Below are 27,355 nucleotides of genomic sequence, written 5' to 3'. Positions count from 1 at the left end.
CTGATGTTTTCTTCAGCCTTTGCCACTTTTGTAACTCGCTGGTAACAACCCAGTTGTGTTGTAGCAATGTACAGAAGTTGGCATTCTGGGCTGGTCACCAACCAGTGAACGTATGGAATCTGTGGCTTTCTGAAGAAAATGTAATGTACATGTCCTTGAGATTTTTTTTTCCCAAGATAAGGTGAGATTTTTGATGTGCTAATCCAAACTAGTGCTGGCATAAAGTTTTTATGATATACATTATATTAATAGTTGTTAATGCTTTGAAAAAGCATTTTTTCAATTTTTGTTTTGGTGTGTGTGTCTTAGTCCCATAAATCAATTTCATCTTTTTTTTTTGTAGAATTCTCTTTACTGTGACTCTGGTCTGGCAGGCCATTCATTTAGGAAAAGGTAAGGAAAATTTGATGTCCCCCCCCCCCATTCTTTCTCGTGTACCTTTACAGCACTGCTTCATTACAAGCTACCCTCTCTACCCTGTTTGCACTTGTCAAGGCCGTGAAAAAGAAGAGCATGAAAAAGATGTGGAAAACGTCAATGCCACCGCACAAAAGCAGCAGCCTAAAAACGAAGGGACTGTTATAAATACTCTGAGTGACATGAATCAGAGTTACGAAAGCAGAAAGCAGCAGCATGCCAGGACGTTTGTACCTTTCACGGGGATTACAGAGAGTAGGTAACACTATTTACGTAAACAATGTCATTGAATTGCTTTTTTAAATATTATAGCACAATAATGCTTTGACTGTTCTCCTGCGCGCTGACTTGGCTGGCAGATTTCAGCCTGGTGAATTTATATGGGAGCTAATTTTAATTATTCTCATGGCCACTTACAAAGTGGTGATAAAGATTTAAGGTAGAACTTTTATCTTTTAAACTACGTCTTAAACTACTGTCTTTTAAACTCAACCTTTTATCTACAAACTGTTTAATGGCGATAACAGAAAATAGAGAAGGATACGAGGAATCAAAGAAGGGGCACTCCCTTGGACTTGCAAAGTGCTTGTAAAATTATGTTCATTTTGTAAAATTTGCTATATTTCACGGTCAAAAAGTATTTATTTCCTGAAGAGAAAGACAGTTTGATATCTGTAGGCAACAGTACTATCGGAAAAAGCAAGGGCAGATTTTTGTTTCCTACCAGCTATCTACGTAAAGATTTAGATGGGTAGCTCTGCCCCAGGCACTTGAGAAACAGTCGAGGGAAAGTCCCCTTCCCCTCTCAAAAACAAGCAACACTTCCCAGGAACCCTGCCGCGTTTCGCAGTGCGACTGAAACCTGCCTCCGCCAAAGCGAAGCATTTCACCTGAGTCCGTGCTGCTTCTGCAGGACTTGCCAGGCGTCGCCTCTTGGCCATCCCGTAATCCCTAGTAGTTTGCTTCTAATCCTTAGCTAAACAAACTCGGCTTAACTGAGCAAACACTCCTAACAGGCAGCTAATTTTATTGTCTCTAAAGACAATAAAACTAGACATCCTTAAGATCCCTTGGCAACTGTAGAGACACAGGAGAACAAGTGAGGAAAAGAGGAGGTTCGAAGCGCCCCTGAATTCTCGGGAAAACAGGTCATTTTGTCTTGCAGGTAAAAAACTGAACAGGCACTGCTGCCAGAACGGCGGGACCTGCATCCTGGGGGCTTTCTGCGCCTGCCAAAAGCATTTCACCGGCAGATACTGTGAATACGACGAGCGGCAAAGGTAAAAGCCAAACCAAAACCAAGCAGAGGCAGACAGAGCTGCTCTGGGTGGTTATTTTTTGTGGGGGATTGGCGACGTACCAAAAAGTCTCCCTTGTCCTCGACAGCAACTGCGGCAGCGTCGCCCACGGCGCCTGGGTGCTGCGGGGCTGTCAGCTGTGCCGGTGCGGCTACGGTACCCTGCACTGTCTGTCAGACATGACGCACGGCAACTGCGGTAAGGGCAGCACGTTCAGTCACCCTGCTTTATTTTGTGCTTAACAGAATTGCCTTCTGCAAAGGTGGAGGACCGTGCATGTGCTCTGTTTAAACTTGCGCCGGGGCCTGCCTTGCTTCAGGGAATACATTAGTGAGACAGTAAATGATAGCGCTGTCACTTGTCTAGTACATCACATAAAATACTTTGAGATCTTCATAAAATTTCTGTGCAGTCAGAAACTAATTCCCCCACTTTAATTGAAAATTACAACAATAAATGTTTCTCCTGTTTCGCAAACCTGCATATGTCCATGACTTCTCATTTAACCAGGACAATTTGTGTAACTAAGCTACATCCAAGCATAAAAAAAAATGCTTAAGTCAGGAGAGAGTTAGCCATACTTGAAAACCATTAGTTTGAGCTGGTAAAGTAAAAGTACAAACCAGTATTATACTAGAGAAATCAAAGTACTGAAAACTTAATGTGATCTTGCATAAGTTACTTAACCTGCAAATGGCAGAAGATGGGTCTGAATTCAGATCCATATCATAATCTCCAAAATATTCTTATATAGAGCTCTAAGACTGAGCGCACTGCACAAAAATGCATAGCCATAAGCCCCAATTTGTGTCCAGCAGTAACATCCATACTTTCATACTCCTAAGCGATGACTCGTACAAGTTTAACATATCTCCAGGGGCAAAGCCAGTGCAAAACACTCCTGCCCTCCTCCATCTGTGGTCACAGGTTAGCAGGGTAAAGAAACAAGAGACCTAAATAGCTTCAAAGATTTACTTGTACCCTGAGAAACTGTCAGGGTCTCGTTTAGGGAAAGAAGAGGCTATCTGAACATTGCATTGAAGCTGTGACTCCTCGTTTTTGCCATCAACTCAGAATAAAACACAAAAGTTTTAAAACTTAAGCCTCTCAGATCCCCAGGGAATACCCTACTGCACAATAAGCATAAAAGCCCAGCAAGGTGAAATGCTTGAAAAAGCAATTATTCCCATCTTTGCAACCACAGCCAAAAATACTTTTGCCTTGAAGTCTTCTCTGTTGGCTACTTACATGTGGCAACTAAGCAGCACCCTTCAGAAGAGCTAAATGCTTTCTTGATGAGTTTCCTTGAATGTTTAAGTCTGAATCCACTCTGCTGCTGCTTGTTACAGGAGCAAAAGACCTAATAGGCCTGGCCCTGCTCAGTAAAAGCAGTCGTACTGCTCCTGAGCTCAGCTTCAGAGGCAGCAAAGGTGCCAAGGGGAATCGGCTGCTCATCCCCTGCCTGGGTGAGGGTATTGCTTTCTGCTTGTGCTAATGGCTGTACGTGGAGGCCCTTCCTGTTAAGGGAAGGGTTAAAAGGCTCCATGCAGGCTTGAGTGCATACCTCTTGTGAAGATCTTGCTCTTGCTTTTGCTGGGTATTTACTTTTGATTATTCTGGGATTAATGCCTGCAAGAGCTGATAAGTGCTATCAGTTGCTCCTCAAACGATCATTGATGGGACTTCTATTCACATCTTCCCCCAGAGAATAGCTTCTTTGAGTGGCTTTAACAGCTGATACCTTTAACTTAAGTACCTGTGAGATGTTGGAGAAGTTTCAAAGTATGTCGAACATCCTTATATTTTATACAGTTTACATTTTACTCTTGTTAACCATTTTACTGTTGATATTTTTCTAGATCTGAAAGCAGAAGAGGAGGAAATGTCCAGACTATATTCTAGTGGTCTAAAATTACAGCAAACAGCGTTTGCACTCTTTTGCCTACTCCCCTTCCTCCTGGAGCTCTGCTGCTGGCAGCTGTGAAACTGCACAAAGGGAAATATCTGGGTTCATGTAACCCTCACCATGAGTCATATGCAATTTTTTTTCTCCTGTAAACTAGGTGATGCTTCCACTTACGTGCTGGAGGCATATTAAGAAGTATTGAGTTAATGTTGAAATGCTTGGATTATTATAAACTCAGATTATATGAATGTGAAGTATTTATTAATATTTTATTATTTTATTACTCCTATTAATGTCTGATTCTAACAATTCTCTAGTTTTAAAACATTGTTCTTCCAGTGGAAGAAAAAAACCCAGTGCTCTATGCCTTAAGTTTTGCAAATTATAGTCATTTCCTTTGTACATCGTACAGATACTTTAACAAATAAAGCTAATTTTATTTCAGAAGAGCTTTTGTGTTTGACTTCATTTAAACATGAAAATTCTACCTACCATTTGTCATTGTATTGTAACAAAATGGTTAGAAAAAGGCAGGGTAGGATGAACAGTCTGAAATTTTGAAAAGATAAGGAGCTTTTTAAGGCATATTTTAAACCCTAATATACAGAAGAACTCAAAGTCAGACAGTCTTTCAGCTTCTGTTATTATTTCTTGTAGCTAAATGTCTTCTATGCATAATCTTAGGCAGGAAACAAATATTGCTTAAGAACACGTAGTTGATATTTATTCTTCTTTCCTGGTTTTATTTTACATCTTATAAATATGAGCCCTTCTTTTGTTTCTAAATGGATAGTGAAGAGTAACCTCTTTAAACTTTTCCTATAGGCAATCTATCTTGATTTATATACCACTTAAATGTTAGTATTTCCAGGCTGTAAAATAAAAAATGTTTGGAACGTGTGACCGCATTTGTGATGGAAGTTTATAAGACATCAACAAAAAAATCTTTGTTTTAAAAATGTCTACAAAAAGAGGCCCAAAATATACCTTCATTCTCTGAATGTGAAGCTACTATATAGAAATAAATCAGCTTTATAATTTTATTGGCTCTAAAGTAATTAGGGATCCCTTAATAGTTTTATAAATCATTAATGATTTTTAAAAGTTAAATAGTTTTAACTCTTTAAAATCTCTTCATTAATTTCTTTAGTACCACAAATGAAGACAACAGTTCAGTTACTAAGCAGAGAAAGATGCATCACCAACAAATGACTTCATATGTTGACTGCATTTGAATCTAGGGCTATGCAGTAATAGACTTTTGTAGGGAGTCATTGTCTAAAGGTATATTCATATTAAACTGCAATTCAGAGTGCTCCTTTCCACACTGTGGACATTGATGGAAAGAGAGGAAGGCTTCTCAACCTTTACGTAAGATGCGCTAGACCAGAAATGATCCTTTTCTCAAAATATTAGTTGCCAGAAACTCATCCGTACCCATATGTCTATGTTTCCTCAGGTTTAAAAAAGTCAGATATCAAAACAATTAAGTACCAGTGAGAACAGCTCGGAGGAAAACAGTGTTGCTGTTAATTATCGGATGTTGAGAACACAGAGATGCCATTACAAAAACATCTTGGCTTACCATAAAGTGTACCTGAGAAGTCTATAGGCAATGCTGCTTGTAACATGTTTCAAATATGCTTTACTTTTTGAGGAAAAGCAGCAGGATATGCAGAAGGTACACAATATAGTAAATATATCTGAAATATTACATGTTATTTTTTATCCCTACAGAAAACATACAGAGCCATTAGAGACAGCAATTAGGAAAAGGAAAAGAGTGGTCTAACAGGGTTTACAGCAGAAGAGCCATTTCTAAGCAATAACATCCATAGCACAGTTAATCAGAAAAAGCTGTTCGAGAGTAATTCCCTATGTAGATGAGCCTCCATGCCTGCAGACTCGCCCTGATGGAGCTATACATTATTGGCTCGGTATCACTTGAAGGATTAGAGCAATTGAAAAGTCTAGCAAAGCACCCTTTTCCTGCTGCACCGAAACATCAGTCCAAGATATCTAATTAGAAGCAGCAAGGTATATTCTCAAAGCATTGCATGGGGAACTTAGCTGGGTAAGTGATTCTAATTAATGTCAGTGCAAATCACTACTCACTCTCAATGCTAAGATTTTAAAAATTTATCCTGTGTACCTGGAAGAAGTGACAGAGATGCAATTTTTTTTTTTCTAATTTCCTCTTCTCTCTATCTCATGCCATTGTATTCTGGGTTACTGGAAAATCTGAAAATGATTGCTTCGAGACTGCTTTACATCTACCATATTATGGCAAAGCATAGCCTCTGTGATTATTAGTTCAGGAAAATGTTTGCCTGCTCTTTGCATCAGGGGTCTGGAATTTGCCATCAGTAGGACAGAGCAGCGTAAAAAACACTGTTATTCTTGCATACCTCAGTAGCAAAGGCAGCTGTGGGAGCTGAGTTTGAAGTGAAACAGAAATCTTCAGTTGCGGGAAAAAAAAAGTATTTGAAAGCTGTTCCGTATATAGTCTTGTTCGCAAATAAAAATATAAATAGGAAGAATGAAAACAGAAAGCACTGAGACACAAAGGAAAGCACACAGTCACGATCTTTGCTTAGGTTAAAGCTGTCTCCGCTTTTATCTGTCTCCAGCTGTTTGAAAGAACAGATAAAAGAACGCATTATTTTCCTCCCCTGCTATCACGTAGGCCTGGCCAACCTTCTCACACTGCAATTACAAGCATTTTATTAAGGTTTGTTTATAGCAAACAGCGATGCTTATTCTCCAGCCTCATGCTAACTCTTTTTATGGGCCACTCCGTCAAACATGGCACGTCCCAGCAAACTAGACATCTGTTGCCACAAGTTGGTGCGTGTGCCCTCTCTGTATGCGGCCACGTTTGGGTAGAGGGAAGACCGTCAAAGAGAAATATTTATCAAACGCTTCCCAGGTCCCGGAGCCGTTAGACTTTCCGCTGCTCACTGTTGACTCTGAAACTAAAACAAATGGTGCAGCCCATCACTGGCCTCTGCAGCTTCAACCCCACGAGCAAGGCGGCCTCCGTGCTGATAAGGGCCCAAAAGCACGGCAGCAGTGAGGCAGGGGCTGTCTCCTCCGCCACCCTGGCACAGCTGCGGTGGATGCCCAGAGTTTTAATGCTGCAGCAAGCCACAGATTTGCAAGGGGTTGCTGCTCTCCAATGCTCCACATGCTGCCACTGGAAGGCAGTGATTTGCTCTGAATAAATTCCATCGCGACTGGAATAACACATCAAGACTTTCCGATACGAGCCCGTAAGATTGGCTTACCTCTGCAGGCACTCGACTCTAAGAAAGCATCACTCATTTGGCTCTTTGAGTATCTGGCAGTTGTCTCTCAAGGTGATTTTACTCCTAGTGAGGAAAGATGGATTTCTGTTGTCCCCGTGAAGCGCTAATAGTGCCCATAGGTGCCAATATCCTTCCCCTCACCTACAACTGTGAAAAAGGCTTTTTTTTCCAGCTGGCCAAAACAAAATCAGAAGTAGTTTCCCCTCACTTGTTTTTGCAGGGTTTTGTGGTTATTTTGAGATATGTAAGATGACTAGCATCTACCTTCACACATTTTGTTATTTGTCTTTTGCTGACTCTAAGATTAGCGTGTCAGCAGGCTGTGGTGTTCGGATCATTACACCTACCATTCTCATGTGCCTGAGCAAACATACAGCAACTTTACATTTTGGCTTCCATTCGTTAGAAGAGGAATACGGTACAGCGGACTGGCTCATGTACTAGGGAGCCCTGTAAATTGCATGTCATAGGTGTATACCGTGTGGCAGCCTGTCAAGCCGCCCTGCAATCAGTGCCTGTGATTCACCATCCTTCTCACCTTTCTCAGCACAGTCATGTAAGAGTATGGGAGGCTTATGACAACCCACAGCAGCTGTATACATGTCCTCTGCAGAATTATCCAAGCATCATGAATATTCCCTGCTATTGTAAAGCACATCAGAAAGGACAGAAAGGACATTAAAACCCGTAACTCCCTCTGTATTTGGCTGATCTCTAAAGTAATGATTTGAGGATGTTAGTGACAAAAATTTCTAGGTGGACCTTGCACTTGGCTGGTGGTGCTGTGTGGGTGACTTCTTGTTAAGAACATGAAGCCACCAAATGCCATCAGAATAAAATAAGATGCCTTTGCAAAGCTAAATTTATAAACCAATCTATGAGGCTTCAACTCAGGTATCATGTATATAATATCTGGATGAAATGCTGGGAATGTGCCGCAAGTGCAGGAACATTCACAAAGGTTCAAAACAAAAAGCCCAGGAGGCATCAGCATTATTGATCCATTATAGATCCACTAGTGAGAGAAGCCTCCTTATCCTGGCTGAGCCCCCTAGCATCTGGCCTCATGGACTCAGCAGAAGACTCTCTTTTTTTGCCAGCCAAGACACACCACTTCTCAGAGCATTACATATTCTGTGGGGCATATTTGGTCATCTTTACCTAGGGAGTAGAATCAGACACACAGCTTATGAGAGTACAAGTCGCCTTATTTATTGCCTAATACACACAGCAATGGCTGGGGTAAGCGTGCTACAAGGTGAATATGCTGCTCCCCATGGTGCGGTCAGCAGAGGCAACCCCATTGCTGGCCACGTAGTCAGCAACTGTGTGGGGAAGCGCTCGCTTTCAGAGCACCTTGGAAGGGGTGATCCTCAGGCTCACTGAGTTACTAGTTTCCATCTCTCCTCTGTTCTCAGGATTTTTTATCTTTTCATTTTGGTGCCATTTTTAGAATCTTTGATGATTTCAAGTCTTTGCTTTAAATTCTCACCAGCAAGTATCACCTCTGCAATCTCTTTTCTGTGTTTCTCTTTGTTTCAACTTCCTTATTGTGCATGTCTTAGTGGCCTGCATGGTCTCTCGTTTACAGACTAAGGGTGATAGGGTAGCTACAGCTCACCACGAACTTCTCGTAAAACTGAGCTCTGGGTCACAAGATTGGGCCTCGCAGAACTGTGCCCTAGGTCACATTTATAACCTATTCATCCAAAGTTTTCTGTCATCAGATAGCACAACAGCACTGAAGAATAGCTTCTTTTATAGACTTGGTATATAACACTCTGCATCTGTTACCAGCAGCATGCCTTTTTCCTCTGCTCTTCAATGTGATGCTCATCTCTGCCCCTGGGCGGTTAGGGTAAAATTCTTCCCACTATATGTTAGTTACCTAAAAACTAGTTGTCTAAGTCTAAGCTAATAGATACATAGGAAATAAGCACCTTCAGAATATGATTTTTTTTATATGTCTAAGAGAGTTGGAATTAATTGGTTCAGAGGGACTTGCTTCTTCTCTTGGACCACAAAAAGAGTTGAGGGTACAAATTTAGCCTGAAGTTGCGTGTTACAACTGTAGCTGCAGTTTCCCACTATTAAAAAAGGAAGTCCTCCTGCTAAAATGCAGACTGTCGTTAAGTTACTCAGATCAAAAGCAACCCTAGGTCTGGGATTTTGCAATTCACTGTATGAAGCTCTCTGCAATAGCTCAATGTCGCCTAGATTTCTGCCACACTGTTATCAATAGGAAGACTTTTTTTTTACTTTTTGGTTGGGCACAACCACAGAAAACTTTTACATTACATGAGGAATCCTACTCAATAGAAAGTCAGAGGTGACTCGTCCAAGTCATAAAGCATTTCAAAAGCATTGTTTTACTTAAGAGGAAATTTCCCATAGAGGCCAGTGACAGTACAACAGTACTGCAGTCCCATGCAGACAATAACTGTCTTGTCAAACTCTATACAGTTTTGTTGGAAAAGTTGCCCTTTCTGACTGCATGAACACGAAGATTATTTTCTTCAAAAATATCAGAAAAAGGATATCACAAATAATTTAATTACAGGCAAAAAAGTGGTTCAATGCTGCAAATGCAACCTTTGCAAGAACATCTTTAAACAGAATAACTCTCATGCTTTGCACATCAGCCTCGTTCATTCAGCCACAACATTATGTTGGGCTCTCAATCTTCACTTTGGCTAGAAGCAACTCAGGACATTGAGAGCATGGATTGAGGGAAGCAGGAATCCTCAAGGAATCTAAGCAGTGCATGGTAGGATAAGCCTACCTGCAAATTTGGGTAAATATTCTTCTTCTTTTTCACCTAAAATTTCTCCAAAGAGAAAGGATTCTAGGTCTAAACCATATGATGATATTTTTCTAATTCATTTAAGATTCAAGGCTCAGTACAGAAGGACTTACAATAAAGTTACTCTGTTTAATGTTCTGTCAGGATGGACATCTCCTTCCATTTACATAGCTACCTACAGCACTTCACACCATTTTGCAAACACTAAAGATGCTGGACAACTGTGCCGTTTCACACAAAACTCTCGTTCCTGGTCTGGATTAAAATTCTGCTCTGCCACTGCTTTCTCTGTCTACAGGGTTTGCACAAATGGTATAACAGTAACTGATATGAGGCATAAATGTGATGAATTTGTTATAAATTTAGCAGACCAACACCGGCATAGCAGCCAGGAAAACAGAGCCCAATTCATTTTTAGGAACACGCAGTTTTTATAACCTAGCTTCAAAGCTAAGAACAATGTTTACTGACACTTAATTTTGTTTTTCAGTTGGAGTTTCCTCTGTGTACCTCAAGACAATTTATCCAGATGTTAAAAACGCAGTTAGTGTCCTAACACTTTTAACATCAGTCTTCAGTAGATGAAGGACAATATTAGAAGAAAATGAGAGAAATAGATAGGAGCATGCTTCCTCCTCTGTCTCTCCCTTCCACTATTATTCACAGAGGCAATACCCCAGTTCTGTCTGTGTGGAGATATGAATAACAACTAAGTGGAAAAAGACTTGCACTGAAACGCTGTGCAGTGTCACATCTTCAGCAGAGCAATATGCTCTGTGCGTTCCTATGCCAGCTCCTCGTCTCAGCTGGGCACATCCTCTTAGTGATATGCCTGTCTCGAGTGATGCTAACCCAAAACAACCTCAAAAGTTAACAGTAAGCGGTGCTGAAATACACGCAGGCCCACCTCCAGCCAATAGCTCCCACAGAGAATCCCATGTGCAGCTGCAAATTCAAAGTGCAATGGAGAGGCCTGATGCTGCACCTTTCTCAAGCAGTTTAAGGTGATATCAAAACCAAGCAGACAAAGGGAAGAGCTCTTCCTTCGACCTCCTGCTTCGGCTGCATGTGTCTACCACCCCCTTTGCACAGCCATGTGGTCAGCCAGCTCTGCTCACTGATCCAGCTGAAATTTTTATTTTCTGGTTTTACTGGTCTAGTTTTCAGCCAGACCATCCTCGCTGACATAGGTGTGTGTGGCAGAAATACACAGCAAAGGTGAGGGGGAGCCCACAGTTAGTCAGATCAAAACTGACTAAAAAAAATCCCTCCACTGATGCTAATAACTTAGCTTGAAAGAATGTAGGTCATATTTCTGAGAGAAGAGAGCAACCTGGACTGCAGAAACAGCAAAAGAACTAAATGACAATGAGCAGTGAATCTGCCTATGTGGTCCCGTTATGGTATAAAAACGGTACAACATCTCACAGGGACAAGAGGAAGAATATAATTATATGCTTGGCATGAGTGACACCATTACTGGAAAGTTATGTGCCATTCTGTCACCTCCACTTTGTAAAGGATACTGAAAAGTTGTACAAGATTCAGAAGAAAAAAGATGCAGGGATCATTTAAGATCTGAAGACATATACTACAATGAAAAGGGTAGGAAATTCAGTCTATCCATGAAGAAGAGAGCAATTAGTCTCTTGATCCCTGTTGGATCACACAGAAATGTGCTCAGTCCCACGACTGTGTCGAACCAACAGTGTCTCTTTCACCATTTTGCACAGAGGTGCCTCGGATACAGACAGCATTGCAGTGAACCTTTCACCAGGAGACAAAGATGCCATTCATCATTTGGTGTTAAAAATTTGGATTCATCCAGTAATTGCGGAGTGGCTGCTTATAGAAAAAAAAAATTCCATCAAGCCAACCAGCAGGTGCGGTTCCTGCATTTGCGTGTGTGCACGTGTGCATGCGTGTATGTGTGGATAAAGACAACCCCGGAGCAGGCTTTGATGCAGCAATAGCTGAAGGTGCTACAAGTGAAGAGAAAGTCCAAAGAAATGAGGCGAAGAAGATGAGACATTATTACCAATCTGCCCACTGATTCATTGCAAACAATAACGTTAAAAGCCATGAACATGAATTGCAAGTAACATCACTGTGTTAAAACATGGCTATATTAGGAGAGTGCCTACAAGCCCTGACCAAGATTGGGATTTTGCTGTGCTAGGCACTGTACAAATGCATAGGAAGAGTGAGCTGCCCTGAGGAACTAACAAAACCTAATGGACTTTTTTTTCCTGACAGTTAATAAAACATCTGTCACCACGGAGTCTGGCTCCAGCCTCCAAGGCACAACCCTTAGTGCATGTACACTCCTACTTCAGTCACATATTCATCAGCCCTGGTGGCTTCGCTGTTTATTTTCCATCTTCTCAGTACCACTCCGAGATCACAACATCAGCACAGGCACCGCTCACCAGGAGATGGCATCATTAGAAGTTAATAACGCTGATTCCTAGCTTTGCAGTCAGATATAAGCGTGAAACTGAATATAGCGTTAATGAACGACTTCCTGAGCCTCACACCCCCGAAAAAACCTAACATACCCAAAGCAAACCACAGCAAGTATTTTAATACAAGGCATGGGTTTTTGCTAATGTAATTTCCAAAAGATGAAACCATTATTATGCATTTCTTTGGCTACAAACCGTATAGCTCCCTGTATTTATCAAGGCTGAGCATACTGTCAGCACTTAGCAAATACCATTCCGATGTTTACTGCAGAATCAATGGAAGACAGTTTTTCTTAGGCAATTAAGAGAAAGAAAATCTTTGGCTGGTTAAAAGAGCATACAATTAGATAAAGGTTATCACAGAACTCAAGCTATGGACAATAATACAGTACTTTTTCTAGTGGTTTTCATACCGTCATTCTACTCATGTATTAAAATCAAACCCGCAGAGAACGAGTAAGCATGATCCAACCTACCGCAGGGAGGAGGAGAGATTCTTGTATCATTGTGCAAAGACTTACAGAAGGTGAAATAATTGCCTTTAATCTTACTGTTCTATCAAAGAGACTGAGGAACCCACTTGCTGGGTTAAGTGTGTCAGGAAGACAAATTATAGCAGCCCTGGTGCATGGATTCTGAGGCGCTGAAAACTAATTTTAAAGGAGTTTTATCAGATAGCCAGATGAAAAGAAGTAACAGAGGCTTGTTACTTTTCAAGAGTATACGCTCTGCCTGGCTGCTGACAACTGAAGTTTGACAGTGTGCCAAGATACACGTATAAAATAGGCTTGAAAATATTTGTTTTCAAAAATCAGTATTTGGTATAAATATTCAGATCTTGGAACATTTTATAGAGTGGAGTTAGAAAATAGACTATTGTATTTTGATCATGATATCATTTGCGGCCACCATAAATAAGTACATGAAGGTAGGTTAATTAAAGCACTTCACAGAACTCAGACTTATAGATTGATGCTAAAGAGGAAAATGTTTCAGTGCGTGAAATAACATTCCCAAGAGATAAATTAGTTGTCTACTGCATTTATTGTTTTTCCTTAACACTCTCATGCACTGACCTTGATATTTGGCATATGAGATTATTTTAGCTACAATAAAAATATTTCTTTAATAATTCAAAATATATTGAAATAGGTTCTATGGTGTACGCTGTCTGGTCTCCTTTGCTATATCATTCTGCTCCTGAATACTGATGAGAACTGCTGCTAGGCAAACTAAAGGGTTGCTCTAACCTTAGAAAAAGCTACGGATAAACAGCTCTGCCTCTGATAACATTTGCAGGAGTGAAGAGTTAAAAGACTCTGGGACTTCAGTCATTCCGGCATTCCCCAAATTACAGAAACACTGAACTCAGGAAAAAGTTTGTGGTGGCTCTGGGCAGTGAACTGCCCCCTCTTACTGACTCGAGGACAACCTATGTTGCATGGCCATTTTCCAACTTTGTTCAAAAACCCAGCGGGTACAGCTAGACGCACACTAAACCTGTGCTACTCTTAAACACAAAGGCAGTCAAGACCTCAGTTATGTATCTTTCCTGCTGAGATAGCCCTCTCTGTACTGATATAATGCTGTCTCACTATCTGTTCCCTTTCCTGTCATAATCTTGGACCGGAAGCTATCTCCAAGCCCACATACACTTGGTGTTACCAAGTTGTTCATTTCCAAACAGCGCAGTCAGCTCAGCTTCACTTTCACCTTATCAAAATGTTTCCTGCCCAACATGCTTCTTGCTGGCACATGGAGCAGGCAGGTTTTCAGAGACCTGTGGAGGGCCACCTCCCACAGAGCCCATAATCTTCTACAACCTCAATTTAAACTCCGAGGGTCCTCTTTCTACACTATCTATAAAAAAAAGGAACCAACAAAAGCCAAGGGGGCCAAGTTTCAGAAATAGCCTGAAGATAAAGGAATCTCTGATAGCCAGATTATCAAACAAAATTGAGTGACTTTTCTTTTTAAACTCCAAGGATGAGGCTAAGGAACAATGTGGGGAAGAAGAGATACAGGACCCTTCACACACTTCACAGCCTTGTAAATGATGCTCCCCATCCTCAATATGACCAAGGGAAACATAACATAATAGGAAGGAAGTTTTCAGTTATGGCTGATTATTGCTATAAATGGTTGTACATACAGGGGTAGGATTTCATTTTGGTTGAATGCTGCTCCCTAAATTTGCTTACAGCACAGTTCCTTGGTCCCCTTTTCTTCTCCACCAACAGCTGTGATTCAATGTGGTACTCAGGCAGAAAGAGCAGCCCAGAATATATGATCACTGATTTTTTTTTAATCATCTTTGCAGTTATCTGATAGAAAGAAAGAAAGAAAGAAAGAAAGAAAGAAAGAAAGAAAGAAAGAGAAAGAAAATCTTCTCCAGAATAACAGGCTCGACAACAAGCAAAGGTCTGAAAATCTGTTCCAGGACATGGCTCTGGAAAGAAGAGGCCAGCTGTCCCCCAGCACATGATGAACTAACTCCTAGAGCAGCTCCTCCTGTTCCTTAGTGAGGTTCAAGAATGCCAGAATATGCACAAAACACATGGAAATATATCATGGGGACTGAAGTGGGATCACAGGATCTAGGCCATCTGTGATTTCAAGTGGGAATCATTAACATGTGTTAGATTTGCACATTTCATGTACACCCATACAAGTTTTGCCTTGGTCCATGCTATAAGAACAGCTCCAGGACCCAGTCTCACAGAGTTGTCAGTAGATACCTTCTGCACCAGCTACTGTGACAGGAAAGGAGGATATGGTTGTACAAAAGCAGTCACCTTCCAAGGACACAACAGGGGCTAAGTGCAAAGGAAAGGTGCCTCCATTTTGGTTCTCCAGTACAGTCTCCATTGAAAATAAGTCGTCAACTCCCCTAAAAGTCTTCAAAAATATCAATTTAGAAACAAGACCAGGACCACTGAAAGATGTATGCAAAGGATAAACATCAACAAGATCTATTTCTGTGATGAGGATCATATGTGTCTCTTTACTGCCCACACAACATCGTGAACATGAAGTTAAATAGGGGAGTTAAGAGATTTGAACTGCATTCTCAGCACTGGCAGCCTTCTTGCCAGGATCAGAGGAGCCATTGGTACCAATTTCATGGGGCTTACTGAAGGAGGTTACTATTTCAGGCCCATTTCTTTTATAGGGCCATTGCTTTACATGGTTACTGTAACACTGACACGTAAGAAGTTCTTGCACTCCCTGCATCCATGGTCTCCTTCGCCCATGCAGCCTTTTGCTTTCAGGGGTGTTAAGCACTCATGACTCAAAATGTGTTCTGGCTGCCCAGCCCGAGGCCCCAAGAATATCTACATGACTTGTGGCACAGCCTGAAAAACAGCAGGTGTTCAGGCCAAGGTAATGGGTGTACAACCCAATTAAGGACTTCTCACAAATATTTCTCTACTTCCAGATCTATACCCTATTAGTCCAAAGCACTCAGATTAATGCATCTTCACTAGGAACTTCCACACTCATCCAATGCACTTGTCCATAGCCATTTGTCAGACAAGAAAGTCAAGAGAGTCCAGATCTTCTCGTAAGTCAGAATTTATAACATTAATTTTATTCAAAACCAAAAGGCATCCAATACATAATACAGACCACTGAGATCAAGTTATCTTGTCACTTTACAATAAATAGCTTCCCAGAACAGAGTAATACAGTAGATTTGTATTCACATGTACAGCATAATGGCCAGAAATGTTGAGCAGTTAGCATTCAAGAACCACTTAGGGAGGATAATTAAAAAAAAAAAAAAAAAAAAAAGAGAGAGAGAGAGAGACAGACAGACAGAGAGCTGCTCTGAACACAAAGCAGAGCAGGAAACATGATCATTACTGAATGGTGAAGCCCAGTGGGTACTGTGTTGTCCTAATCAGAAGTGACAGTGATATGAGACCTAGAGAGAATATCCTTTCCTTCAAGACAAACAATCTCAAAACACAAGTGGAAGAAAAAATGAAATTTGTCTCTCACCACCTCTTTTTTCTGATTCAGATATAAATATGCTTTGTGTAACTGAAAGTTTCCAGTTCTGCTGGTTGACTTAATGAAGTTATTACTTCTTCTGCAAACCTTGCTTCTCTCTTATCCTCTGTTGTCAGATGGGATCCATCCAGACCCCCAGTTCAGTAACTTGAGTAATAAAAGGCAGGCTGGTGTCTTCTGTCAAAGGTATTCTTGGCGGACCTCCTGGCTGCTTTCACCTTTATCTAGACTGTGTGCTTCATCCATCAAGACTTAATCTCCACTACACTGACAGCAAGGTGCTCAGCCGCAGAGTAGCATTTTGAGAGAAATAGATACTGGCCAAGTGAGGGGCATGGAGCAATAGCTGCTCCTGTCTCTCTACTAACCCTTGTGTATGGGTTGACCAGGAAGGGAGATGAGATGGTGCTCCAGGGAGCAGAGCTCAAGAGCACCCAGGGCTGTGCTCTGAGAGAATCCCAACACACTGGCATAATTGTGAAGTATTTTCCAAGCATATTTGGTCTTGGATTCAATTTCCTGCAAAGACAGATTTTAAATGCCTGCTCGGCTAAGATTATTTTCTGGATGATTCAACTCCAAAGCAACGTGAACTTAGGTCAAACTTATACTAAAGAGCTTTTACCTTCAAGTAAAAGGGGTCACATAATGCATTTTGTGAAGGTCCTTCTGGTATTTGCTAAGGATATAATGGCTCCTTAGGTGAGTTTGATTGATATGTTTGACACATTAAACATTTAAAATTTTATCAGCAATCTATGTGTGCACAGCAGGCCAGGCAAGAATTTATTCTGCTGCTTTGTAGAAAAATGTTCTGGGACAATTCAAGATATCATTTCCTTTTTTTCTTCCATTTGAAATCACTGTGGTCCTCTCTCAAGAAATACAGACAAAAGTTCCAGCTTTTGGCATCTAACTTTATGCATTTAAATCCATATTTAGGAAACGGACTAAGTGGTCTGATTGGCCAAAGCACTCACACTTGAAAGTGTTCACCTATACTAACCTGTATTAACTATATGCATTGATGTAAAGGAAAAGGAACATAAAACCATTTCAGTTTGCTTTCATCCCTCCTTCACAGCTTACAGATCTGCATCTCCAAACAATTCACATGTCAGCTCTTGCAGCTAAATAAGCAGAGCTTTGGCAGTGCTCAGGATGCCTATGTCTGGTACTATGTAATGGCCCAGGCTGCTCCTAACTCTCTTGTAAATATGTGATCTTAATCTGCCATGACTTAAATTTTACTTAACACATACCTGGTACCTCTGTAATCTCACCAGCAATCTTTGCTCATGGAGGATTGTTCTACCCAGAGGCTTTTTAATGGCAGCTTCTAAGAGCTAATGGTTGGTTTGGATTTCAGTGTTTACAAGAAACACTCTGGTGACAACCTTTCACATCCGACACTACTTTTCATTACCAGATTGAGTACAAGGGTTAAAAATCAGATTTCTTTCCAGGAAGCATACATGAGACAGAGAGTGGTCCCTCAGATCTCATATTCATGTTCCTATAGTCTCAGGTCCATCTTGTACAAAGTCTGGGGCAGTTTTTTAATGACGACTGCTACAGTCCTAACAGGAGCCAAGAAGCAGCACAACATACTCTGCTGCTCAGTTTGGTTAATTAGCCCAAGTAAACAACTGTAGGACAGTTCAGATATGCCCTGAGATGTGATCCAGCCACATCCCTCCCCTATGATGCTCACTTTCTTGCTACTGGTATATCCAAGCTGCTGTGCTGACTATTCTGGACCTTCTAGTATAGTTAAGCAGTGGTTCAGCTACACCATCCTTGAAATACTTGCATGGGAACTCCAGCCCCGGAATTATTCATGACCAAGAATTTTACTTTTAAAAACAAGTAGGGATGATTAAGGTTCCTTATTCAACTTCCTTACCTTCATCCCAAATAAAGTTGCTCAAACTCATCTGAAGGTGAATATTTGAGCTTCCATTGAAGTAACATTTGCCTTTGTCACAGGCACCGAAGGGTTGGACACTTAAGATCTGGTAAATATTAAAAGACAATGAAAAGTCCTAGAATTGATATACCACCTTAATCTCTCCACTTCCCTGTCATCAAAATGTCTGAGATCATGCCATGGCAATTAATAGCAAAGTTCTATGAACCTTCATGAATTTTCTAGCAGCAAGTGTGAAACCTTCCACAGCCCCAGTTCATCCCTACCTAAAGTTTGGCTATATGACATTGTATTTTACTCCATATATCTATCAAGAGAAACAAAAGACTGCATTGTGCTACTTTGATACTGCTTTTTCTCCATGTACCATGTAGGCGTAGAAAAGCTACGGTCCCAGCTCAAACGGCGTGGGCAAAGAAGCATGCTCTGCCTTGGCTGATTTTAACAGAGGATCAAAAACCTCCTTACTGCACTCATTAAATTGATGCCTGAGGGTGTCTAGAGAAATTGAGTTCCTAATTCTGGTGCCATAGTAAGATGGAAAAAATCCAGGCCAAATTTGCAGACAAATTCAACTCATCATAGAAGCCTTTCTGCACAGAATGCTATAGAAGTTCATTTGACATGGACTTTAAGGTAGTTTCAAGCACATGTAGGTGCTGAGAGAGAGCCCATGACACCAGCAGTCCTTTCTTTCCTTTGCAGCAGCCTTCCCCCCTGTAGTGCAAGGAGCCAGGCTAATTACACTTCCACACAAAAGCATCTGTGCATCCAGCAGCTCCAGCAGCTAAATTTTAGCCTGATGCAATTCGAACTGCTTGAAAACTTTACATTCCTGGAAAAATAAAATTAATTATGGAAAAGCTGCTGGCAGGCAACTTAACAAGAGAACTGCTAAAAGGTACCAGCAGATCTTATATATCTAATTTTTCTGGTCTGTGTCACAAAGGTAATATCATGATTGCAATAAGCACTAAACGACCTCCCTAAGTGTTTCAGATGTCAGGTAAGCACTGTCAATAAGAAGTTCCATGCAGCTAATAAAACATGTCAGCTCTTCAATCTGCTGCTTTACTGACCTTGAGATTGTCCTAGAAGAGGTATTATAAAGAAAACAGTTGTGTCATAGGCACGGATGATGTGATATATGCACCATCCCAAATGTGCTCAGAGGAAAAAAATCCAATGTAGATAAAAGGTATTCTTGTGTGCAAGATGGAATGCCAGCTTCTACCTAATCCTCATTTTTCTGTTATTTAATCAAGTCCCTGCTGCTTTCTCCCTGCCCACTGCAGAGCTCTGCCCAAGAGAGGAACAACAGTTTTGAAAATCTGAGTGAAACTAATTGACCTGTTCAGTTGCTCAGTCATGACAATTTTTTCCCTATACTTTGATCCAAGATTTAGCCCTGCATCCAGCAGCCAGGACTAAAAAGTTCTAAGTGGGCTTGTTTCTTTCAGATGCACTGCTGTGGTCTGTGCTGCTCCTTGGTAAGGAGAACAAGGCCCAGTAATGACTGAAACCCCTCCTCACGATTTTCTGTCATTGCATCAATCAAGAATGAGAAGGATATTAATATTATATAGTGAATTACAGGGGAAAAAAAGAAGCCACCCAGCAACATGGTACAGTACAAATTTGAAATATCTTTCCTCTCTGGAATTTATTTCTTCCAGCATCAAAGAGGAAAGACCATGAGATGCTTAATTAGCAAGTTCTTCCAAATTTTGCATAGTGTCATCTCCTTTTGCCTCCTCTTCTTTAGTGCTAAGTCTTAAGAACACATTCACAAAGGAGCCAGGCTGAAAAAAATAGAGCCTCATACTGCCAAAACTTAGTAGGACTACTTGAAAGGGTAAGAGATGATCGCTACTTTTATTTTCCGCCTCTCCCACACAGCAGCAGCAGCACACAGTCACAACAGCCAGAATTTGATCGCTACCGATAAGTAACACCTTGGCCCCTCCAAAGGTTTGCACTTTGTTACTCATTTTACAGATTCTTCTGAGGTCCCTGCCAATGACATGAAGCAGGTGTTTATAAGTACTTTCACAAACTAGAGAAGAGTGCCATCATACCAGCAGTTTATGGTAAGCTGCTTTGAGGAGATTTGCTTATGAAGTAAACAAAGACGGGGGTGCACAAACAGCCTAAATAATTTTCACTACATAAAAGCTTCCTTGACAGCACTACTGCTCTTGAGGGTGAATGACTGCTTTCCCAGTCTTTCTACCCATTTCCAGATACTGGGCAGCCCCACAGAGCATCACTTCTGTGCAGGATTTCTGGATGCTGGGTATTGAGAAATCCTATGCAAGGGGCTACTATGCATACACAGATTAACTTCACATTGCAAGTGCACCCTGCATGATTCACACTGACTGTATTTAACCCACTGCAGGTGACCCGAGCAAGCGCGATGTCTATCACACCCTGGCCATGCTATATGAAAGTGTCTGATCTGTACAGGTGCAGAAACATCAGCCCATCTAGAGCACATCAGACTGATTCACATGGTTTGGTCTGGTGGAGCCCGGACACTGAAGTCCCCTCCTGAATTTATATGCTTGCAAATATTGAGGAAAGAAGGCCTTACCTATACAACATCATTAAAAACAAATCCAGCTGGATTTATAATAAATCAGGGTTTTATGTGGGGAAGGAAGGGGATGAGAGAAGGAGAAGTTACAAGCTCAGAGTCAAACGGCAAAGAAGCAGTTAGGCTGTTCTGCAGCACTGCAGTTATTATCCGCACTGCTGTATCAAGCCTGGGTGCCGACCTGTCTCAACTACACCACTCTTCTCTGCAAGTTTAAAACAAATTCATCCAACCAATGCAATGTCTTCTGTGTGTAGATGTCATTAAGGGCAATGACAGGATAAAAGAAACCTAAATTGTCTTGTATGTCATTATAATTCTGTATTATTTTCCTATTCATCTAGCAGATAGTATTTGCTTGTGATTTCTAAAGCCAGAGTGTGATCTTGTTTTCCAAAAATAAGACTTCGCAATCAACTTTATCTATGACAAGTTTGTCTCGAACACCATGTAAACACCCAGGATCAAGAGCTCAGAGACTGCATTACCTTTGTTATCATCATGCATGCAGAGGGGAGAATTGATTTCTGCAGTTTCATATGACATTACGTTAAAGAAAGCTAACATTTTAAAAACGTTAATGGATAAAGGTGATCAATATGGAATGAGCTGAAACTTTTCCTTTATGAAGAATGGCTGCAGTTGTTAGGTTTGTTGGGGTTTTCTGCTGTAAAGCAGACTGCAGAAGAGAAAGGGGAAAAAAAAGAAACCCCACTCAAGAGAACTGCAGAAAACATTGATCTAATGGCTGCTGCTTTTGCCACTTGAGGTCTGAAAAATGATAAGGAAGGTTAAAATAATCAGCAATGTTATGAATACTACTTAAGCCAGCAGTCACATATGGTACATTAGCAATGTAGATGGATTTAATGAAAACTGAGATCAGGGCGTACATCTGTCATCAGCCAAATCTACAAAATATTTTCCTCAGAAAATGAAATGTAATGATATAAGTGCTCATCTGTAATAGAGTTATAACAACTCCAAACTGTAAAACTAGTGCTGGTTTAATGCATTTTGTCAGCTAATGTTAACCAAACAGACAATTCCTATGACTATTGCTTTGAAGAGAACAGATTGTGCGATAGGTCATAATCAAGCACGCATCCTTAGATTAACAGCTCCAAAGTACTCCATACTTCTGTAAGTCTCCCTGTAATGCAAAACCAAGTGTGATTTGTCACACCATTTCAGCCTCCACTACAGCTAAGATAGCAGTGTGGAATTTTTCAAGCTTCACAGGAGGAATATTAAAACAGATAATACTAGCATGCATTTTGAAGAATAATTCCCAGCGCTTGCCAAGTCATGCTCTCGGAGGTATCTGCCAGCGTGGGAGGGATGTGTGCTCAAGGGGGCCTGTGTTTCATGGCCATCTCAGGCAGGGGGCTGCAAAGTTCATTAAATGATCTTATCTCGCTCTGGTTCTGTTCAAAATAGCCTTGATATGATGAAGGATTTATGTTACCCCCCACTTCAAATAAAAAGTACCAAGGGATGCATTTCATTACTGCCCTGTGACACTGGAGAAGCCAGGGCTGCAGTTGTAATATTCCTCATTTGTTTGTGTCACACAGAAGATTTATCTGTAGGAAGAGTCTCCCTCCAAAGGTAAGTCAGAATTTGTTTTTCTATAGCAGGTTTATCATAATAATGTAACAAGAAATGCATTTGTCTTCTAACTTTAATTCTCACAAAACTACATTCTAGGAAAGATGAGAGAGTGAGGAAAATGCCAGGGAAGAGTGCCCAGTTTAGCAGCATTCTAAGGAAGCTGAGTAGCATTGATACAGAAAAAATATTTCAGGGCATTTTCCATGTCACAACCCTGGACAAAACACCAGGAGATACGGCTGTACATTGTCAACTGATGGGCTAAATGATAGCCAGAGTTACACAAGCTTTCCTCCTGCAAAGATTTTAACAGTGATCTGCTACAGAGATGCTTTTTAATTTAAAAATAGAAGCCTTCACATGAAACAGGGCCAGTTTCTCCGGCATGGTTTGTCAGAACTGCATCACCTAATGAAGAACATGAGCCCTAGGCAGGATTTTTCTTCTTCTTTGATGCTAGAGTTTTAAGTTCTCCTGTACCTTCCCCCTCAAGAAAGTTCAAGATCCTTGGTCTACTATGCATAAACATTAATTTATGCCATTTACTTAGGGCCCTCAGTTCAGCAATTTATAGGATAGGCTTCAAATGCAGGGGAGAAGGGGTAAAAATGTAGCAACTAGAAACAATAATTGATCAAACAAGCTACAGTTGCTTTAAATATGCCTTGAATGATGAAAATTAAGAGAAGCTGGTAATAACTGGACAGGCGTATGGAAAGCTCAGGAAAGGCATTTAGATATGCTGTACTGCATGATGCTTACAAGCACCTGTTCATCTGATGCTTGCCTCTGTGCAACTGCTGCCACAGGGTGAGGAGCCCCGAATCAGCACCCGAGCCCTGTTCAAGTACCCAGAGGGCTACATGCAGAGAGCAAACAGAGCTGGGGAGCAGAGGGGAGCTAAAGAGATGCTCTAGGGAAGATTCAGCAAGATTGGCATGAGTGGTCGTGGAGAAAGGCAGCTTCAGCAGGAAGCAGAGGGAGCTTTTCCACAGGCAGTGGCCAAGCTGGGGAAATTAGCCGGAAAGACATCTTGAAGAGGAGGAGAGAGTCAGCCAGGCTGCACAGGCACCCCTGAGCCAGGGGGCTGCCGCTGGAGGCAATGGGACCTGTCTAGGAGAGAAGCTCAATAGGGAAAAGCAGACAGATGAGAGGGCCTGGAGAAGAGGGCAGTGAAGGAGCCCTCTCATGGCAGCTCTCCGTCATGGGCTGGAGCAGAAGAGTTGGCAAAAACAACTCTGGATCAGAAGAAGGTAAAGATTTTATATATAAATCTATATATAAATTTTATATATAGAATATATATACACATATACACATAAAAAAAGATAATAATAAATATGGATAATACCCTTGTCATACTATGTTTCTTTCACATAAAGGTATTATATGAGAAAAGGTCTGCATTTTGTAACAGTTCAATGCATTTTAAGAACAGTTGTTCCTGGATCTGAGAAATAGGGTCAGACCTATAAGCATTTCACAGAAAAGCAATAATGAACTGTGGGAACTAAGAACAAGGAGAACGGTTGAACGTGAGGCTGCTGCACAGTGCCTGCATGTCAGCATGCTCATGTTTTAATTTGCACGCTCCAGAATGGTTTTGCTAGATGCACATGGGTAACTCACATTAACATTAATCAGTCACATATCAATATGGTTGTCATTCTCATATACGGAAAATTCCCACTGCATGCAGAAGTCCTATTTATTTAATTGTTTATACCCAGAGAATGACCCCAACCCTAAGCACATGTCCAGCTTTCATTTTAAATTCTGCCAAACCAGAAACAATTGTTAGTGAAATAAGTTGGTTATCTAGAATTCCCCTACTTCATTGGAAACTGTGAACAATACTGTTTATAACTAGAGAAGCATATTTTGGTAATCTATAATGCTCAAGTACAAATGTAAAGGAAGTGACATATGCATGCCGAGCCACACATTTTTTGCTGATGAGATGCGCTGCAACATACACACAGGTGTATTTAAACCCCAATATCAAACTCTAGCAATGTGAATTTTGAAAGGTGAGCACACTGCCAGGGCCCAGAGTGCACCGAGGGGTCCCACAACCACTTGGGGATTTGGCTGCCTGTGCTCAAGGTCAGCTCTGGGATGTGCCGTTGGGCAGCCTGGGGTCAACCAAGGCGTGAGAAAGAGCAGCAAGAAACCTCTCCCCTTGCTCACCAGCTGCATTTTGGCTCAGGCAGTTGTGCCCCGCTGTTGCTCCTTCCCTTATGGAGCAGCATCAGAAGGATGGAGGGGATTAAACTGAAGTCCTTTTACGCGGGGTATGAAGACTTAAGTTAAATTTGAAACCGAGAGGCTTCGTCACATAGGATCTTGAAGTAAACCTCAATCAGTGCTTTCAGATATGCAATGCTACCAGCTGCAAAAGTAAAAGATAAAGATAAATGACATAGCCAAGATCCAAGTCAGTATCAAAGCAAAAGAAGGAAATCGTGACTGTGATTAGTAGTCCTATTTTCTAAATTTGAATGAGATTCCTTATTAAAGTCAAATGTTAGCATTAACACAGACAGATTTTACTCTCCCATATCTCATGCAATTTTTATACAGTACATCTATAAAATAAAGTGCACTCACTAAGCAAGTTCCATGCGGAGGTAGATGAAAAAAAATTTGGATTGTTTCTAGGAGCATGCAAAACACCCTGCAAACCAGTACAAAATAGGCAGCAGTGATTTCAATATGACAAATGCAGGAAGATTTGTTACACCAAAGAGAAACAAGCAAAGAGCATGCAGCATAGCTGATGGCTGTAAACACTTTGGGTACATTCTGTGCTGGCCTGCCAGAACTAGAAAATCTAAATACAGTATCACAGTGAACACCAGCATCGTTCTTTCTTTCACTGCCCTCTGCCAGTTTCTGAAGTATAAACACTCCAAGATGCTCATCAGAACCAACAGTCAGCATCTGTCTCCCTGAATATACATTAGGTCTTTTTGCTGTAATGAAACCTAGGTAGTATCTTTCCAGAAGCCAGAAGATGTCACCTGTAATCAGCAGTCAGACCCTATGAGTCCATTGGGCCCAGCAGATTCAAAAGTACAAGGGCCATGCAGAAATACCCCTTCAATCTTGCTAACGCTTAATGCAAGCCCAGACCTACTTTCTATTCCCACAGGAAATAACTTGAGGTGCTTTAGCTTAGAGATATCCAGATATAACTATTCTTAACTGGTATTCAGGAGCTGGTACCTAAAGGAGGGGGAAAGTGAAGGGGAGAAACACCACACACAACACACACTCGTTTCCCCGGCTAATTTTACCATGCCATAGACAGGAAGGAAAAACCAACCAACCAACCAACCAAAAAACACTTTTTTGTATAGATGCTTGGAAAAAAAAAAAAAGTGAAATAATGAGTTGTGTTCTTCTATAGGGAAAAAAAAGACCTTTTTTTACATACCATTTTCTAGCTAAGCAACTTGTGACTTCCAATTCTCCTCATGAAAGTGTGTTTCTCTTGGTGGTAATGGCTTCTCATAGAATCAGCGAGTACCAGCTAGTGGCTATTGATTTTTCTAGTTACAGAGAAGTCAAGATGTCACATCTAATTGATCTTACATTCCTCTCTCTTGTTCTAACAACGTTATTTTTCAGTTCCAGATAACATTTGCAGTACCATAGCTTCCCTACCTATAGAAGGCCTCCTTTAGCAAGTTTTATCTAAATATTATCAACCTGCTCTAAAACGATTACATCTAAAAAGTAAACAGTCATGTTCATCTTGTGTAGCACAAACCCTTCCTTGAGTTTATCCAGCTATTCCTTTCATTTGTGAGCAGCTACGTTTGTTCAGCCACTTTGCAGCCGGGGGTCTGCCAAAGATGATTACCAGAAAGAAACTCTCATTATTGTCCTTTGGAAGGATTGCCACTGGAGACTTAAATAAAGCTTCATTTAGTCCTAGGTCTGACTGAAACTGGACTAGCTAACTCGAATAGCTATGAAAAGGCTACTTACAACTTTACACGCTTTAACAATATATTCAACATGCTTTAACAATATATTCTCACCTGTGTGTTATATCATACAACGACATTATTTGTTCAGGCTGCTTTTGGGGCTGCTTTCAAACTACCTTTTTCATTCTTCTCATTATGTATTTAGGAGGTTCCTCTTGCTTTCTATTTTGAACAAAGCTCTGATGCATGAAAATAAACTGTATCCCATTGATAGCTGCTGGTGCAAAGCCACAGTACAGGCTTATGTCCTGATCCTTTCCTCTGAATAAAATTGAAATGGGAGGGGAAACAGAGAGAGCTTCTGTCGCCAGCAGAAGATGCTAGCACAGAGAGTGTATCTTTGGAATATTGATAGTGAGATCTTGATAGACAATGTTAGAAACCCCTGATCACCCCCACAACCTTGAGGGTTTAGGGCAACAGTTTTGAAATGAACACCGTCGAATTCAAGCACTTATGCACGGGATGCATAAAGGCAAAAGGAATCACACTGGTTATTTTGGCAGGGTTGTGGTGTGATTCCTACAGTCACTGTGTGAATGGGCTCAAATAATGGGCGTGAAACAAATGTAATACAGGGTAGGATGATTTCACAGTTCAGAGAAAAATAACGGCACACTGGTGTTTCTCAAAGCCTTAATGTAGCTGTGTAGAGGGCTCAGTAAAATGACAATGCAGAAATTCAAAGTCCAGTTGCTTTGATACATATTCAAGTGTTATCAGGAAACAGGAGGAAAGAAAATAAAGAGGAAGATTAATGGGAGAGAAGAGTAAGTGGAGGGAGAGTTAAGAAAAACTCAACATCAAGGTATTCGGATGAGAACACAAAATAAAAGGTTAGGAAAGAAGGACAGGTTTGGACAAATCTCTTAGCGTACCAGAGCCAGCACACACACAAAATTTCACAGATAATGCACTCACCAAAGCATTAGATTCCAAAAAAACCCCAAACCTGTAGTGTATAGTACTATATACACTTTGTAGTTCCTGTGTTCTAATG

General features: G+C 41.0%; 1 protein-coding gene across 1 annotated transcript in view; it reads left to right on the top strand.

Moving 5' to 3' along the window:
• LOC135324895 (cryptic protein-like) overlaps positions 1-3,967 on the top strand; it is a 32,798-nt gene extending 28,831 nt beyond the window's left edge. The window contains 5 exon segments of the mRNA XM_064501949.1: positions 344-393; positions 496-672; positions 1,583-1,697; positions 1,804-1,913; positions 3,575-3,967. Coding sequence (XP_064358019.1) covers positions 344-393; positions 496-672; positions 1,583-1,697; positions 1,804-1,913; positions 3,575-3,699 — 577 coding nt within the window. The 3' untranslated portion in view covers positions 3,700-3,967.
• The last annotated feature ends 23,388 nt before the right edge of the window (positions 3,968-27,355 follow it).

The sequence above is a fragment of the Dromaius novaehollandiae genome, chromosome Z (assembly GCF_036370855.1).
Source record: "Dromaius novaehollandiae isolate bDroNov1 chromosome Z, bDroNov1.hap1, whole genome shotgun sequence".
Lineage (NCBI taxonomy): Eukaryota > Metazoa > Chordata > Aves > Casuariiformes > Dromaiidae > Dromaius > Dromaius novaehollandiae.
Note: the sequence above shows the minus strand (reverse complement) of the source record. Positions and strands in the feature narration are given on the sequence as shown.